This window comes from Cupressus sempervirens, chromosome 10 (genome assembly GCF_028749045.1).
Source record: "Cupressus sempervirens isolate cs-2001-9-10 chromosome 10, ASM2874904v1, whole genome shotgun sequence".
In the NCBI taxonomy this organism is placed as follows: domain Eukaryota; kingdom Viridiplantae; phylum Streptophyta; class Pinopsida; order Cupressales; family Cupressaceae; genus Cupressus; species Cupressus sempervirens.
In genome coordinates this window covers 947,812,056-947,831,380 of record NC_143127.1, presented here as the reverse complement: position 1 = coordinate 947,831,380, position 19,325 = coordinate 947,812,056, and the positions used below count along the sequence as shown (strand labels likewise).

At 38.8% G+C, this 19,325-nt stretch overlaps 1 protein-coding gene across 1 annotated transcript in view; it reads right to left on the bottom strand.

The window, feature by feature from the left end:
- LOC149537110 (DNAJ heat shock N-terminal domain-containing protein) overlaps nucleotides 1–19,325 on the bottom strand; it is a 322,115-nt gene that overhangs the window by 266,385 nt on the left and 36,405 nt on the right. Inside the window, exon 2 of the mRNA XM_089807127.1 lies at nucleotides 1,895–1,964. Coding sequence (XP_089663253.1) covers nucleotides 1,895–1,964 — 70 coding nt within the window. The remainder of the gene's footprint in view (nucleotides 1–1,894; nucleotides 1,965–19,325) is intronic.

The following is a 19,325-nucleotide window of genomic DNA, read 5'->3' as shown; positions in this document are numbered from 1 at the left end:
ACCAACAACAATAGCAACCTCAATGTATTTAGATGAATAATGATAATAATTCACCTGGCATGTGAAAACAACTGAAGAAGCATCAGATTTGAAATCTCACAACACCAAAGTGATCCTACTGATGAAAAACAATGAATGAACCTAACGGGATGACTTATAAATAGACGCTCCCTCCAAGATTCTTGGAGCCCAAACCCGAAGCCCAAAATAAAAACCGAGAGCATCACCCAACTCCTCTAACTCAATTGAGCTCATCGAAACAAACAATTTGACTAACTATAAATAGTAAGTCCCTCAAATGGATCCAAAACACACCATAGGCTATTGGAGAGCCTATAACCACATAATTGAGACCCTCAAATCCTACTGCCAGCTCACAAGGGTCGCGACGGTGAACTAACCTAGCCAACTGCAACAAGCTACTAAAAAGGGGACATTACAGTGGGAGTTCCTAGATCTGTGTTTTTAGCTTTCACATAAGCGTAAATAAGGTGAGGCGTAGTCTGGTATTCTTTTATTTGAGCACGGCTTGCATAATTCTGCAAGAATAGCCAATGTTGCACGGTTCTTCTCCCAAGGTCCATGACAGGAAGAAGAGATGTCAAAGGTTGCTAAGTAGCAAGCTATAAGTGGTGGTCTATCCAAGCTAAGATCAATCAGTAATAATCAACGAATAGTCGAAGACCATTAAGAATAAAGATTATCGTTGGATCAACAACATAATCATGTATTAGTCAACTCCTTACCTAGCACGAAATATTGACAAGCATAACATATTGAAGAAGGTAGATAATCATAATAGTGATAGTAAAAAATTGATAATGCGTGATTATTAATCAGGAAAAGAGGCGCCTCATCATTAACAATAGATGCCAACCGTTCAGTGTGAGTAATATAAGAATCAGAACCATAAATCCACAAGGGGGAATAGAAAGAAAATAAGAAAGAAGATACTATCATATACCATCAATTCACCAAATAAAAAGAAGAGAATAAAGCATAAGTATTGTTGGAAAGAAATCAAGCAGTAACTCTGACTGCTGAATAATACATCTAAACTCTATTATGACTGAGGGATCCATATATGGTCTTACATATAGAGAAAGGATCATAAAATGAGAACTAGATATATTCATCTATATAAAATAAATTATTCATAATGAATTGATAAACTTATATTTATCCAAATCCTATCAGTATTGAATTATAGATGGGAAGATGTCATGTTACCAAGGAGGGGCTTGTATAAAACCCAACAATGGAGCTTTGTCACAAGATAGGGTGGGGATCAACGACCCCCTTACCACCCTCATTAAATTGAAGCAGTAATAAGGTAGGTCTGGATGATAATAATTTGTACAAATAACTTAAATATAATAAGATTAATGACTAATGCTATCATGGAACATTACGGTCCAAACCCTAATTCAAAATATTAGGTTAAATTAAGTAAAGTTTCAACAAGGGACATTACATAATTCCCAATGCACTCAGCCTATTGTGTGAAATGCTTCAAAACAATCTGTAACACTTAAAAGATTGTTTAACATTTATTCTTCCTAAAGAAATCAATTAATTTAAGAGTATTAGAGAGTTTTTCAAGTTTCATTGGTTTTGAATCTTGACTAGTAAATGAGAATAGCTGCTCCCTTAGACTTCACAAAATTCCAGGATCGAGTTCAGATTTGAGAATTTTTAAATATCTACTAATTCACCATTACAAACAATTGATCATCAATCCCTTTATCAAGCAAATTAAAAGCTCAACTAATTCAACCTTATCAATACGAATGGAATCTCAACTAACATTTTTAAGACTTAAAAGAAATGTCATACATAACACATTATATATGTTCATTTTACTAAAAAGCATATTGGTCAAGCTAAAACTTACCATTCTGAGGTAAGCCTTTCATATGCTTCAATAATCTCATCAGATGATGAGTTTGATTTTACTCCAATGACTGATCACATTAAAAAGAAAAACATCAAATCATGCTCATGTGGTGATTATATATCAACAAAATAAATAACATTGTCAACTAGCATTAACGCAAGTGTCATGAGCCGAGCAAATTAATATAGTAGTTTCCTCAAATTAATCACAGTAATAAAGAGATCGAACAGATATAGATGACCAGAACTAGAAACTACTGAGCCCTATCTTCATGCCCAAAATATTTTGTGCAATTATAATATAAGCTCAGACATCAGTAGCAACGATCTGAATTGGGGAATAAAACATATAGTCTAATAGGTTGTATTGTAATGAAAGATATTTTCATGTTTCACCTCCACTATAAATGGGTTATTACTATACTATACCAAGCAAGTGTTTTGACCACAAAAAATAGCTTTATCAACAACAGAAACGATTCAAATTTTAGACTGCAACAAAACAAGGAGTTGTCCAATTACCTCATCTATGACCATCCTAAACACTAATACACAGTTAAATTTTAGGCACAAAGACATTTGAATTGGACTATCTCAACAAAGTAAAAACTGAAAATTGTAAGGTTTATGTTAGTGTTCTACAAAAAAACATGATTGGCACAGGTAGCATATAACAAATACAACCTACATAAGTCGTATGTGCACCACATATATACACATCAACATTTTCCAAAGTTTCTTAAAGGAAACATGTACATTACTTGCAACATTGAAAAGAAATCCAGACAAGGCGATAGAATTCCCATCAAACATAAAGATTATTGAACTGTAAAATTGCATAGATGACTTCACTTACAACAAAAATTAGTTACATTTTAGTCCATCAGTTTTCAGTTGAAAACAAAAGACATGTAATATCCACTTTCTCTGAGTGATCATCCCAGCCAAGTCCACTAGCCTATTTCCATTCCCACGAACTAAGGTGGGAAGTTATAAGGGAACTAAATAAATTAGTTATTTCCATTAGCCTATTTCAATTCCCAATAATGCAAATCTTAAGGATAACTCTATTTTAATTAATATAATTATTGACTTCAGTAAAAACTAAATTTAAAATTATAATATCACTTTATTAAATAAGTGTTTTTTTCTAGAAACTTCAATGGACAAATCTTATTCTTGTAGAGAGTTTTGTTGTGCCTCTAAAAGGAGGTGAAGGGAAGTCATTTTTGTTAAGTTTAATAACCTAATAATCTCCAGGTCTGACAGTGCAGGCCGCACTTGCTCTTCTAAGTCTAAGTATCTACGTATGGCCTTATGTATGTATTCCTACTTCTCTCTTCTAGGCGGTGACTTTCCAGAATTATTTAGTATTAAACAAGTGAATCTAACACAATGTGTTAGTCACTAACTAATGATGGATTAGTTTGCATATCGCCGGTTTTAGGAGGAGCCATACAAGCCAACTTAGGGAAGAGATGTGCTCTTTAAGGGTCACATCTCCTAGTCTAGATATTTAGAGGGATAGTGATGCAGTTTTGAAGGACACACAAACATAATTCAATCTGCTCCTCCAAGCATCATTATCCAGCAATTTATAGTGCAGAGATATTCTCTTTTAATATCAGATCAAAGTCGACTATTCCTTCTTGTATCGGCATTAGAGAAGTTCAGTGTTCTTCAAACATTTCACATTCAAGGTTATTTCCTCAAGCAATATCATACTGATCTATTGCAGAAATATATAATTCTCTGATCAGAAATATAGCAATATCATACTGATCTATTGCAGAAATATATAATTCTCTGATCAGAAATATAAGTGTCAACTTCATCAATATTCAGATTAGTAGAAGACCATTGTCAGCAATCAAGGAAGGAAATAGAAGTCTGATTCAAAGGATTTGCAGAATATTTACATGGTATCAGAGCTCTGGTAGTCGAACCTAGGCTGTGCAAAATTCAATTATTAAACTCCATATATATCTAGCAACTATCTTCTATTTTCAATGGCATACACAATTAAACCTAAGGACAGGTTTGATGGGAAAGAACACTTTGAAGCCCAGAAATTCAGAATCATGATGATTCTTGAAGAGAATGATGTAAAACAATTTGTTGATGGAGCATCCAAACAACCTCCAGTTGAACCTGACACAAGCAAGGTAACATATAACTAGGGCCAAAGGCTCACCCAGCTATCCAAACCACACTGCAAGAGTTAACACAACGAAAACGAACACAAAGAACAACAACCAAAGGAGGAAGAAGAGTGAATTACTTTTATTGATTCATCAAGAATATATTCATACATGCCCAGCTATGAGGCCTTTTGGGTTATGGCCAATTACAAATACATTCACATTCAAAGATCCAACTGCAAATTCGCACTTTCAGTTCTGCTCTCTAATCTGCTCTCCCTCAAAAAAACTTTTTTTTAATTCTAAGCCTGAACATTCTATTTATACTTGCCAAAACGGCTTACAGATCATTCTAGAATCATTACATAAGAAGAAGGCCGACCCAACAATGGTCTGGACTCATCCCAAGAAAAGATCTTCACATAAATGTCGCGAATGAAATAAATCCTGCAAGTCGGCTCGCAAAATCACGTCCAACTACTGACACTCAGCATACACTGGGTAGCTTGGCACATGAAGAAACACTCGGCATGCACTGAGTAACTTGGCACATGAAGAAACACTCAGCATGCACTGGGTAACTCGGCACATGAAGAAACACTCGACATACACTGAGTAACTCGACACATGAAGAAACACTCGGCATACACTGAGTAACTCGGCATACACTGGGTAACTCGGCACATGAAGGACTGTTAGGCACATGAAGGAACTGCTAGGCACATGAAGGACTGCAAGGCACATGAAGGAATTGCTAGGTGAACAAAATGAGCAAGATAACAAGGCAACCCAGGATGCTCCTGCATCAGAACCTCACAAATCTATCTGGAGCAAAGGAAATAGGAAAGTCATTCAAATCATTTTAGATGGAGTAAAAAATGATATCGTACCTATGCTAACAAAACATCAAACTGTCTTTGATATGATGAATGTATTATGAAATGCATATGCAACTAGGGTTCTCGCACTAAAAAGGCAACTAAATCACATTCAAATAAAGAAAGGAGAATCGATAAATTCTTACTTCCTAAGAGTTGCCAGCATTAGAGATGAACTATCAAGTATAGGAACCACTATTAGTGACACAGAATTAACACTTATGGCTATAGATGGATTGCCAGATTCATGGGAGACATTTGCACGAGGAATAAGTGCCAAAGATAATCTTCCGGACTTTAACAGACTTAAGAACAATTGTCTTCAAGAGGAATCCAGAAAACTAAAGAAAGGAGGGAAACCGAAAACAGAAGATGAAGAACTTCATGTTCTTAATACAAACTCCTATAAGGGCAAGAAGAAGCATTTCAAGAAGAAAAAGGGAAATCAAAAGAATGGAAAACCCAAGAAAGATCTATCTAAAATAAAGTGTTTCAAATGTGAAAAATTTGGACACTACAAATCTAATTGTCCGAAAAATTCCAAACAACAAACAAACTGTACAAATGTTATTAGGGAAGAAGATACCTATGATCCTGAGAACCGTGTTTTGTACTCCTTAATATCAAATAAAATTTCAAATAAAGTATGGGTAATTGATAGTGGGTCTTATAGACATATAACAGGATACAAAGAAACACTAGACTCTTTATCAAAAAAAGTTAACGATGAAGTTACCATTAATGATAATTCAGCACACCCCATTAAAGGAATTGGAAATTGCACCTTGAAACTAAAATCAGGAAATACTCTTCTTCTCAAAGGTGTACTCTACGTACCAAGAATTAAAAGAAATCTAATCTCAATTACAGCACTTGAAGATGATGGGCATAATGTTGCATTTGTGGACGGTAAAGTAATAACTTGGGCAAAGAACTCTTCAATCAAGAAAGCGAAGTTGATTGGTCAAAGAAAACGATATTTGTATGAATTGAATACAAAATCTAGTCGACCTATTCAAGCCTTAATTCATGAAGGTGAAGACACAAATGAAATATGACACAGAAGATTAGGGTATTTAAATTTTAAAACTTTATCAACTATGGAAAAGATGGTTACTAGGTTACCTAAATTAAATAAAGAACACTCAAGTATATGCAAAAGGTGTGCTCTGGTTAAGAACACCAGAAGTCCTTTTCACGATAAGACTAGAAAAACAAATAATGTACTAGAATTAATTCATTTAGATTTATGTGGACCTATGTTTGTTCCTTCTCTTGGAGATTCTGGTATTATATCTTGTTCATAGATGACTTCTCTAGAAAAACATGGATTTACTTCTTAAAATGTAAAGAATCAGAAGAAATCCTTCAGAGATTTAAAGAATTTAAACATTAACTGAAAACTTTTCAGGGCATAAAATCAAAACCCTTAGAATTGATAACGGAGGAGAATTTACCTCTGACTTCTTTAAAAGGTTTTGTAAAGAATCAGGGATTAAGAGGGAGTACATTGTTCCTTATAATCCAAAACAAAAAGGGGTAGCGAAAAGAAAGAATAAGACAATTATAAAAGCTGCTATAGCCATGATTTTTTATCAAAATCTGGAATATTATTTTTGGGCAGAAGACTCTTGTACTATTGTATATATTCAAAACATAAGCCCTCACTCCTACCTTAGAGATAAAACTTCTGAATAAGTATTTACTAAGGTTAAGCCCAATATAAGTCATCTTAGGATTTTTGGATGCCCTATATATATCCATGTTCCAAAAGAAAAGAGAACCAAGTTAAAACCCTCTGGGAAGAAAGGTATTTTTGTCAGGTATAGTGAAACATCAAAGGCATATAGGATTTTCATACCTGGACAGAAAATTATTGAACTTAGTAGGGATGTAATCTTTGAAGAAGATCTTCCATTCAAAAGAGCCATAAGTTCTAATGAACCTTCTCCATTATCTAGTTCTGAAAGAAATAGTGAATCTGGGTCCCAGAGGAAGAACTTCAAAGAAATCGAAGATGAAATTCAAAATATGAACCTTTAAGAAAATTCAAATAAAAGACCACTTTGGGCCATTAAAACAGTCAAAGCAGCTCAAGACTTCGCTGCACCTTCCGAAACAGTCAGAGAAAGTAAAAGACCTAAAAGATTCTCTAATTATATAGCAAACATGAGTAATTTATTCAAATCAGAACCAACTAATCCTTCTGATGCTATTAAACATACTGCTTGGAAAGAAGCTAGAAGAATACCAATCTGTTATGAAAAATGATGTTTGGGAAATTGTTCCAAGACCTAAAGGAAAATCTTTTGTTTCTTCCAAATGGATATTTAAAATAAAGCATGATGCTGACGACAACATTAAGAAGTATAAAGCCAGATTGTAGCCAAAGGATTTTCTCAAAAAGAAGGGATTGATTATGAAGAAACCTTTGCTCCCATTGCCAGATATACCTCCGTAAGAGCAATCTTAGCAATTGTCATGTCAAAGGGATGTAAGGTACATCAAATGGATGTAAAAATAGCATTCCTAAATGGAAAAATTTCAAAAGAAGTATATCTGGAGCAACCTAAAGGATTTGAAACTCATGATCTTAACGCTTTTGTTTGCAAGCTCAAGAAAGCTCTCTATGGGCTTAAACAGGCTCCCAGGGCCTAGTATGAAAGAATTGATTAGTATCTCACAGGCTTAGGATTCTCCAAAAATGAAGCTAATCCCAATTTATATTATAAAAGAGATAAAAATGATATGGTAATTTTGATACTGTATGTTGATGATTTACTAATAACAAGTGATGATCATCTCATAGATCAGTGCAAGAAAGATCTAACTAGAGAATTCTAGATGAAAGATTTGGGACTCCTCCATTACTTCCCAAGACTGGAAGTACAGCAGAATTCTGACAGAATCATACTTAATCAAGGGAAGTATACATCAGACATTTTAAAGAGATTTGGAATGTGGAATTGCAAACCTATGTCTTCTCCAATGGAGACTAATCTACATAAACTTAAGGAGGCAACAGCAGAATCACCTTCCATAGATTCTACTCTCTATAGATAGATGATTGGGTCCCTTATGTACTTAGTAAATACAAGACCGGATATTTACTATGCAATTAATGCCTTAAGTTAGTTTATGTGTGAACCAAAAGAGATTCACCTAGTTGCGGTTAAACACATTATGAGATACTTACAAGGCACTCTTAATTTTGGATTCTAATACAAGAAAGTCGCCTTAAACTTACATGGATTCACTGATTCAAATTGGGTTGGAAGTGTTAAATACAGAAAAAGTACTTCAGGATGCTGTTTCAGTTTAGGATCAGCGATAATATCTTGAATATGCAGAAAGTAGTCTTCAGTAGCTCAAAGTTCCACAGAAGCCGAATACATTGCAGTAGCAATGGCCTCTCGAGAAGCAGTCTGGCTAAGGAAGTTACTTGTAGGATTATTTGGACAAGCCTGTTTACCGTACAGGTAAAGAAAATGAACGCATACAGACAATGGACACAAACAGCAGAATTATATTCGCAATAGTAGATGAATCATTAATGCTTTACAATGATCCCAGACGGGATATAAATACTACCGCCGAACCTTCTCAAAGGAGTTCGTCGGCCACAATTATTCTATCCGCTACAAACTATTTACCGACGACGTCGGCTACAGCATACAGAAACACCGCCGGACTGTCGGCTACAGAATACAGAAACACCGCCGGACCGTCGGCTATAGGGTACAGAAACACCGCCGGACTGTCAGCTACAGAAAACACCGCCGGACCGTCGACTACACAGTACAGAAACACCGCCGAACCGTCGACTACAGAGTACAGAAACACCGTCGGACCGTCGGCTACAAAGTACAGAAACACCGCCGGACCGTCGGCTACAGAGTACAAAAACACCGCCGAACCGTCGGCTACAGGATACAGAAACACCGCCAGACCGTCCAGTCGGCTAACACCGTCCCCCCCAAAAAGAAAAGTCGTCTCTTGACGACCGATAAAATATTTGAGACAAATTAACAAACAAAATACATTAACAAAGAGACTACAACAAGAGAAATCTGCTTCTGCCACATCACTTTCACATTCATCCCGTTACATCTGTAGCCTCTGCTAACACAATACTGTCTCCTCAAGCTGACCTTGATAGCCACTTGTGCTGCTTTCTCTGTTTTCAATTCTTCGGTACCCTGAGCCAAGTGTTGTTGCACTACCTCCAACTGGACGATCAGCTCCTCCCGAGCTCTCTACGCATCCACCAAGACAGCCTCACAGCCAACACCTGCTCCCACTGCCTCTGGTACACAAACAATCCATGCCTGCAGCAACTTCAACTCTTTTGAACTGGTCAGACTCCCACGACTGATATTCGCCACGACTAGGGGTCCAAGGGGCAACGCCCCCGGCGGGGTCGAGGGGCAGCGCCCACACAAAAATGCACGGAACACACTGTTTCTGTCATTATCTGTCGATTCTGCACTCTTTTTGGCAACCACAGATGCGTCCCCTTCCCTTTGGCATCATTTGTCACTCATTCTGAACAACTTGATTCTGTCGTTTTTTTTTTTTTTTTTTAATTTATTATGTTTTGTAACTGCTTCCTCTACAATCCACCACAAATCCCTCTGCACACAGAAATTCTTCTCCTTCTGGTAGAACAAGAACTCTTCTTTATGTCTCTGTTTCCCCGCGGAAGTCTTTTCCCTTGCAGCGCGGAGGAGAAACTCTGACTGGCGCCGCGTCCTATCCACGACCTTTCTATCCTCACCCGCGGCCTTCCTGTCGTCGCCCGTGGCCTTTCTATCTTCACCCGTGGTCTTTCTGTTCTCCCCGCGGCCTTTCCGTCTTCACCCGCGGTCTTTCTTTTTCTACCCGCGGCTAACTGGGCGAGGAGAGGAGTTATAAAATGTTAAGCCCGCGGGGCTATTAATAACCCATGGACAGACTGTCCGCGGGGACCTCCGGTTCCCTGCCCGCCGGGCTTTCTCTGCCCGCGAACAGCAGTTGCCCGCGGGACTTTCTGTCCGCGGTGCGGACAGCAATTGCCCGCGGGGCTTTTTAGCCCGCGGGCCTTTCTGTCCACGGCCCTTTTTTTTTTTTTTTTACTCAATTTTTTTTTTTTTTTTTTTCAAAAGAAATCAACTAACAGAGGTACCTCCATTTTGCCTCCAAGCATCGCCATTCTGCAACGGCGACGGAGTCAGCTGGCCATCCTGTGACAGCGACGGAGTCTTCCTGGCACCATATATTTTGAATTTGGATCTGTTGACTGCCGGAGGTATCTTCTGCTCGTCCAAAGTTGATACTCTGATCGCTCCATTGTCGCCGACCTTCCGAATCTGATATGGTCCAACCCATCTGCCCTTAAACTTTTCCACTTTGATTTCATTCTGACCGTTGTACGCCTTACGTTTGTTCTGTGCCACCCCCGTCGCCCACTGTGCCTGCGGTCGTCGCGCAACTGGATTATTTCCTTGTTGTCGGTGCCCTTCCACTAATTTTATGCTGCAGTGTAACCTTTTCTTTCCGCGCGGTCTATTCACCATGTACTGGACAGTGGGATCTTTCTTTTTTTGTGTTCAAACTGTATGTTCTTCCCCTCAGCTTTAGCCATGGCAGCTTTTCCTTCTTCCGCTTCCCTACATTCCTCCGGACATTCATTTTCCTCCTTTTTCTCATCTTCGTCGACCCTTAGCATATTGCAACTCGGAAAGTGTTCGTAGTCTTGTATCTGCCAGTGGTAAAGGCAATTTACCGAGTCCAGGTCGTCGTCATTCGATCCTCCGTCAAGTCTCAATACTCCTTCATCTGGTTCCAGTCTCCTCTTTCCTTCGTCATCACTCTCGCCTTCACTGTCAAAATCTGACAATGCTGCCTCGTCACCAACCATTTGCGTGTGCAGATCAATTGTGAATCTTTTGCCTCCGCCCTCCATTGATAGGGTATTGCGTTTCCAATCATGTGTTACTTTTGCTTGCACCAACCAATCCCGTCCCAGAATAGCATCATAGGCTTTTCTTTTTAATGGAATGACCACAAAATCCAATAAACATGGTTGCATACCAATTGTTACCGGTTGCGCTTTCAGAATTCCCAACGGTTTGATTCCATGTTGGTCCGCCGTGAGCAACTGAAATGCAAGTGGCCACAGCGTCGGCTTCCCCAACTTCTTCCAGGTATCCTCCGGTAAGACATTCACGCCGGACCCTCCGTCGACAATTGTCTCTGTCAAAACATTTCCCAAAATCCCCATCTCGACGACCGCCAGATGCCGTCCAGATGTGAGTGCCAGCAGCATTGGGTCTGTTGTCATCACTTCCCTACTATCCCTTCCTGTGTCCTCCGGTGCTTTCGAAAATGGTGTATGATTCAGAATGGTCGTCCGTAACTGGGGCATTGTGAGAAGGTCACTTATCTTGACTGGTATCTCGGTTTGTAAGATCTGTCGTACAATGTTTTGTTCTGCAAAGTTCCTTGCCAAGGTGCCGGTGATATCCTTCAGCTGAGATGTCCCCACCGACGATGCCTTTGCAATGTCCACGTGCGCTTCCCCCACTTTTCTCTTTTTCTCCGCTTGCCTCCGTGTAATTGCCAGAACCTCCTCTACATCCGTGCCAACAGGGATCAAATTTACTCCAGCCTTTGGACACTTGGAATCTTCGTGATCGCCGGGTCCGCACCATCTGCATAATAATTTGGGTGTGTTTGCCGCTGTACAATCCCGCGCAAAATGACCCCACAAATTACACGCTCGGCATTGAACGATTGGCCGTCCGTTTGCATCATACTGAGTTCGACTTCGGCTCCCATTATTATTGTTATTGTTCACATTGTTATTATTTTGCCCTCTGTTATTATTCCTGTATCCTCCGGATGTAGCACCGGCGGTATTCGTGTTTCCACTACTACTCGACCGGGAAGCCTCTTGTGTGAGAAACACCTGCGGAGATCCTCTTGTCTTCATGTTAAAGGGACAGTCCTTTGTCGAATGGCCCATGATCTGACAGATGTCACAGAATTGGTTCTTCGGACACGATCCCTTAGTATGACCGTCGGTCTTACATTCTGTGCACCACAATTCACTACCTTTTGGCTCCTTTTGCATGTTTTTAAACTCCATCATGCGAACCATATCCTTCTGTAGGGCACGAACCTTCTTGCCGCTACCTTCGTCGTCGCTACTATCATCTCCGGCAGGCTCGTCGTCATCAGAATCAGAGGAGCTAGTTTTCTTCTTCTTTGTCTTCTGCTCACTTTCAAGGTCCAGTGCTCTGTTATACGCGTCCACATATGATGACGATGGCACAATTTTCATTTTCCTCCGCAACTTCAAGCGTAGGCCGTCGACAAACCATCTTTTCTGCAATCCGTCCGCCGGCTTGCTTTCCATTTTGTTTATTAAGTCTTTTAATCTCCTGGTGTAGACATGAACAGTTTCGTGCTTCCCCTGTTTGGTATTGGAAATCTCCGCTACAATTTCATTATCATCTCGCAAGAGTTTAAATTCCACCAAGAACTCCTTTTTAATGTTATCCCACGTATCCAGCTTCTGCGGATCCATATCCGAAAACCAATCAATCGCGACACCCCGTAGGGTTGCCGAAAATTGCCTGGCCCATTCGTCGGCATCTGTGATTCCATTTGCCCGCCAGATCGTCTCACATGTCTTACAATGTCGGATGGGGTCAGCTGTACCATCACCTTCAAATTTTGGCAGCTTTTCTTTGGGTCTTGCCATAACACTGGAGGTCTGCACTCCTACACTGGTCGACACTCCCACACCGGCAATCTGAACTCCCACACCGACAATCTGTACTCCCACACCGGCGGACTGGTCTCCCACACCAGCGGTCTGCACTCCCACACCGGAGGTGTCGACAGCTGCAAACCTTGGTGAAGACGAAGGATCCTCCGAAATTGTTTCCCACGAAAATCTATCCTGGATGAAGAGGTCACTCCACGCTCGTGCTCCGTCGGCACTACGAGCCGTGCGAGTTGATGCTCTTCCGTCTGAATTTTCTTCCCTCGGCGAACACAAATTCAAGAACTCCTCCCGTGCTTCTTCCACCAATTCCACCCGATACCGAGTCTCCTCTAACAAGTCCTCCGCACACCTGTTTCTGTCGGCAAGCTTCTGGAACCTCCTTCGGCGCTCTGCCTGCTGTGCCAGAATTAAATGTTCTTGTGCATTACGGATTCCATCTTTTCCCTTCGCCTTATTCCGATCCTTGTTAAGCTGATTTGGCATTAGTCTTCATTCTTCCCACCTTCCAGATTCATAAGGCAACGGCGCCAAATGTTTACCGTACAGGTTAAGAAAATGAACGCATACAGACAATGGACACAAACAGCAAAATTATATTCGCAATAGTAGATGAATCATTAATGCTTTACAATGATCCCAAACGGGATATAAATACTACCGCCGAACCTTCCCGAAGGAGTCCGTCGGCCACAATTATTCTATCCGCTACAAACTATTTACCGACGACGTCGGCTACAGCATACAGAAACACCGCCGGACCGTCGGTTACAGAATACAAAAACACCGCCGGACCGTCGGCTACAAGGTACAGAAACACCGCCGAACTGTCGGCTATAGAAAACACCGCCGGACCATCGGCTACAGAGTACAGAAACACCGCCGGACCGTCAGCTACAGGATACAGAAACACCGCCGGACCGTCCAGTCGGCTAACAAAGCCATGAATCCTACAATTATTCATTGTGCTAATTAGAGTTCCATCAAGCTTTCAATTAATCCAATTTTTCATGACAAATCCAAGCATATTGAAATTCCTTACCATTATGTAAGAGATATGGTAGACAGGAATTCTGTAAAATTGGAATACATTTGCACTGTAGATCAGACAGTAGACATACTTACCGAACATCTATCTAGAGTGAAGATAGAACACTTCAGGAGGAGACTTGGTATGGTTGAGTTGTAATCCATTGTAATCTTTAAATTTTAATAAAATAATTTTGTCAGGCTATTGACTGTTATGGGCTCCACCATTTCTATTCATTATTTAAGAGGTGACAATCTCTAAAATAATGAACACTTGTATAAAAGACATTATAAGAGATGACGATCTCTTAGATAATGTGTTAAACAGTAGAGTTCTACTGTAAGATCTAGATGAGTTTAAGATCGTATTGTGATGTAGACATTGCTATGTCTATGAGTCACAATTTGGATAAAGGAAGAATTTTAGTATTCTCCGAGTTTATCCTATATTCTAGTAGATCTTAAACTCAAGATCATGTTGTGATATAGAAATACCAGGTTCTATGAGTCACAACTTGGATAATTGAAGAAAGTTACCCTTTAGATTTATCCTGTAACTTATCACTAGTAGCAGTGATTTGTCATATCACAGATTTAGTGATATGACATTGTATTATGTGTTCTATGATTTCACATACTAAGAAGATTCGGACAGATATAGAGCATTAATTCTTACTTATTCATCTATATTGATGTTGCTAGATATGATATCTCTCTGTGTGATTATCAAGTTAAGAGGGAGTGTTAAGTTTGATAACCTGATAATCTCTAGGTCTGAAAGTGCAGGCCGCACTTGCTCTTCTAAGTCTAAGTATCTACGTATGGCCTTATGTATGTATTCCTACTTCTCTCTTCTAGGCGGCGACTTTCCAGAATTATTTAATATTAAACAAGTGAATCTAACACAATGCGTTAGTCACTAACTAATGATGGATTAGTTCGCATATCGCCGGGTTTAGGAGTCATACAAACCGACTTAGGGAAGAGACATGCTCTTTAAAGGTCACGTCTCCTAGTCTAGATACTTAGAGGGATAGTGGTGCAGTTTTGAAGGACACACAAACATAATTCAGTCTGCTCCTTCAAGCATCATTATCCAGCAATTTATAGTGCAAAGATATTCTATTTTAATATCAGATCAAAGTCGACTATTCCTTCTTGTATCGGCATTAGAGAAGTTCAGTGTTCTTCAAACATTTCACATTTAAGGCTATTTCCTCAAGCAATATCATACTGATCTATTGCAGAAATATATAATTCTCTGATCAGAAATATAAGTGTCAACTTCATCAATATTCAGATTATTAGAAGACCATTGTCAGCAATCAAGGAAGGAAATAGAAGTCTGATTCAAAGGATTTGCAGAATATTTACAATTTTCTCATCCTTGACTTATTATGTTCTTGAGAGTTTCTTTGAGAGCTCGTGTTCACAGGTTCAGCAAGCCCTAAGAGTCTAAGACAAAAACCCTTGGGCTCTTGATATGTTGGGAGGAAACCCAATCCAGCCAACTAGGGTGGATTCATATTGTGCTTCATTGTCAATTGTGGAGATTTTAGATTTTCAAGAAACATTTTCTGCAGGTTATCATTTTATGAAATTTTTTATTTTTTCTATGAAGATAGGATAAGAAAAATTTATTAATATCAAAAGAGAGACCACAAAGGATCAAAGGGCTGCAAAAAAAAGAAAAAGGGAGGTCAGTCCACAGCCGGGACACCAAATGGTGTCCAAACAAACCACCACCAACAGAAGAAGAGAAAAGGAAGTGGAGGAAAGAGAGAACCCTCCAGAACTCACTTAAGTGTTCCAAACTGCAGTGAAGAACTTCAGAACAGAAGGATAATCAATAGGGTCAGTCAGAGCCCTGGGCCGCCTCTGGCTGATCCTAGGAGAGGAAGACTGCAGCAAATAGGACAATGTCCTGGGCCTCACAGATCTGGAAAAAGGGATGGTGCTAAATGACCGCTTGGTACCGTGTGCTGAGTGAGTTCTTATTAAGAATGAAGTACTGAACTGACAAGGCGGAGGCATTGTAGGACATAATGCTGGAGAGTGTGGTCCCAAAGCCTAAGAGCTTCTTGAAAATGCAGCGCAAGGCACCTATAGTCTATATATTTGAAGAAAGTAGAGAGTGACCGAGTCTCCCTGAATTTGAAGTGTGAAGGTTGTGGTAGCTGGATGCCATACTAAAAATTAAAAGCCAAAAGGGAACAAATTGGTGATTCTGATAAATCGTTGGTACTGTGAAAGAATCATGGATTGCTTAAAGTAGTCAATTTAAAAAAATATTAGACGATTAGATGGCTGATGGCAGTGTGTGAAGCCCTTCTATGGAGCAACTTTTGTCTCACATTAATCCCCTTAACTTGTAAGTATGGCACATGGGAAATAGGTGTGAATGGTAAGAAATACAATAGCATTTAGTCCAGGTGTGGATAATATAAGAAAGGTTGTGGGTTAAGATAGGTGCAAGTACTTGGAAAAGGCAGGTTGTCGATATTATAGACTTCACTCAAAAATATTGTCACTTTCAGAAAAGTGCAGAAGTTTTTTTGGAGTGAGGAAGCTTTCCTTGCTGTTCATGGCTTCTTTAAGGATAAATCAACTTCATAATATGAAAATATTGCTCTCTCAGATTTGATACAGCAGACTGGCCATTTGGAGGTGCATGGATGTTAGTACCTGCAGATAATTTTTTAAGTCTATGTGAGGGAGTCGTGTAACTAACTAGAGAAATTCTGCCCAACTGGAGCATCATATCGGTCCCATGCAGCTGTAAGTTTCCAGTATCTATTTCTCTAAGCAATTTACCATCACAGATCAGATATTGGAATGATTATTTCAGTATTTTGTTATGTAAAGACAATTTAAATTTTAAATAATAAAAAGGATTTTCTTGGATTTCAATATTGTTTGTATTTCTTCATTTATTCATTAAATGCCAAAGCTATTTGTCGTTATTCATACATCTGAAACTCAAATAAGTTGCAATAAAAGAAAAAAATCAGAAAAACAGGAAAGCAAACCAATAAGTCTGGAACATAAACTTCTGATTTGTGTTTCTCATATATGCAAATTATTTGACAAATGCACGTAGTGGAAAAGATAAAGAAGTGGTGAAATTATCATTAAGGGTTCTTAGAAGATGCCACATAAATAAAACCAACCCAGGTTAGTTAAGCTGAGACAGCCCAGGAGCAAATATAAAATTATCTAATAATTTCATTTTTTATTAATTTAAATTTTTTATTATATAATATGTTATTATCATTCAGCTGGCTGACTCCTGCAGACATCGAGCACATTACAATCCTTTCCTCCCAAATATTGCTCGTTCTCAAGCAATAAACAATGGCATACCAAAACTGAATGCCAAGATCCCATGTCAACCTCAGAGTAAAGGCTCTACCACTTTGTTGTGCTACTATCAAATAAACATCTCTCTTCCAAACTCCACCTCTGTTCCTATCAATCTTAGAACTACTATACTACATTGACCGCTCATTCCTATTATATACTAAGCATCATCATTAAAAAAATACAAATAATCCAAGCCTAAAATTTGGATTGAGGACTTGTGGACATTTTTGTCTTCTGTTATGGAGGTGTCTGGTTTGACAGCATGCATCCTTCTTTCTGCAGTATTATCATCTCATCATCATTGACCTCTTCTTGTGCTTATGCATTCATGCCACTGAATTTTTCTCCTCTATTCTCATTTGCCTCATGTTGTCATATAGTTCCATTTGCCTTAGATTTATCCAATCCAAATATCTCAAGTAATCATCAACAACAAATACAGATTTTATTTGACCAAATAGCCCTAAACACTCCTCAAAGATTTTGATTGCTTCAAATGTGTACATTTTTGGATCCCATCATTCCAACCCAAGATTATCCTTGCAGGACACCTTATATCTACTGAGTACTACTTCACACATTCATTTGAAGTTCAAAGTAGCCAGCAAAGGACAGATCTTGACATATAGCTAGACTTTAAGTTCATATATTTGCTAAGTTACCAGTTCGGGTTTGGTTCCAAGTTCCAAGTTCGAGAACCAGTTCGCAAGTTCGTCAAAATTTTGGAAAGGGGTTTGGGTTCATTTGGGTTCGTTAGTACAAAAACATGTAAAAATTATATATATATATACGAAGCGTAAGTTAAAATTAGAAAGTAGCACAATAGCATTGTAACATTTTAAACAACAAAAACACCATAAACTTGTAATCATAGTGATCATACCATCATATAGTTCAACATCAAAAATTCAAAACATTAAAAATAAATCATAGTGTCCAGTTCAAGTATCATTGTTTCACGTTCATTGTTCAACTAACGGAAAAATAATCTATTAATTCTAATTCTTCAATATTCATCTTCTTTTTCATCTTCATCTTCTTCTTCTCCAGCATCAGTTGAGATAAGACCAATGGGATCAGCAGCAGCAGCAACATTAGTTGTGGATGCCAAAATATGATTAAATTTTGCAAAAAAATATAATTTTCGTCTGCGGGGGGCCCAGCAAACAGGCAGGTTCGAACTTGGTTCGATTTTCCCGGCTTGGTCCACCCAGGCTCAAACTTGTTTTGAACCCAATCAACCCCGCAGTCAAAAAACAGCACCCTGCCCAAACCAGAGTTCAAACCAGACCAGAACTTTGAACCACTTTGAACTTCTGCTGGTCCAGGGGGGGGAGGGGCAAACCAGTTCGAACTTAGTATAGTTGGCATGACATCTAGACACTTTCCTAGCAAGTTCACCTGATTGTCATTCTTTCTTTAGGGATTCTATGCTCATCTTTCTGGTCATTGGTTTTGAATAGCCAAAAGAACATCATCAGATCCATTGCTTCCTATTTTTATGGATCTACATCAACAAACTTTATTAAATTTCCAAATGTTCATACACAAAAAGCTAAGAATTCTACAATAACTCATAGCTTCTCCAATAGATTAGAACAGTAAATTTATGGGTACAGATAATACATTTTGTGACAATATTTCTAAACCTAGCCAACACATTGCAGAGATGAACCTCCAGATTATGCAATATTTAATTTAGCTATCGTCTGGGAAGTAGATAATTCTTTTGTTTCCGCAAAACCATGTGAGGATTCAGTGAAAAGTACTAATGCAGAAACATTCACTGAATTTAGAGATCTGATCAAAAGTCTGCTAAGCATGAAAGATGAAGTATGCTTAGACGACATATCATTGCCTAATTGGTGCAAAGTGCATAATGAAGCACTTTCCAAATTCACTTGCTCATTATGCAAGGAGGCAATTGATCAAGTTGTGGATCCAATTGAACCACTAGAACATAAAGAAAGGTGCAACAATGAGTTTACAGAACATTACACTGAAGGAATCGTTCACCATGAAGACGTTGTACAAGATAACCTCGTTCCTGAAGAGGAGAGGGCAGTTTTACAAGTTGGTACAGCAATTGGCTATGACAGAAATGAACTCCAATAGCAACGTATAGGAATGCCGACAACTGCAAATATGGAAGTGATTTCCTTCAAAGAACCTGAATCTGAAGTTGATCCTATTGGTGAAATTGACCAGAAAACTGAGGCAGATAAAATGACAAAAGAAGAAGCTGCA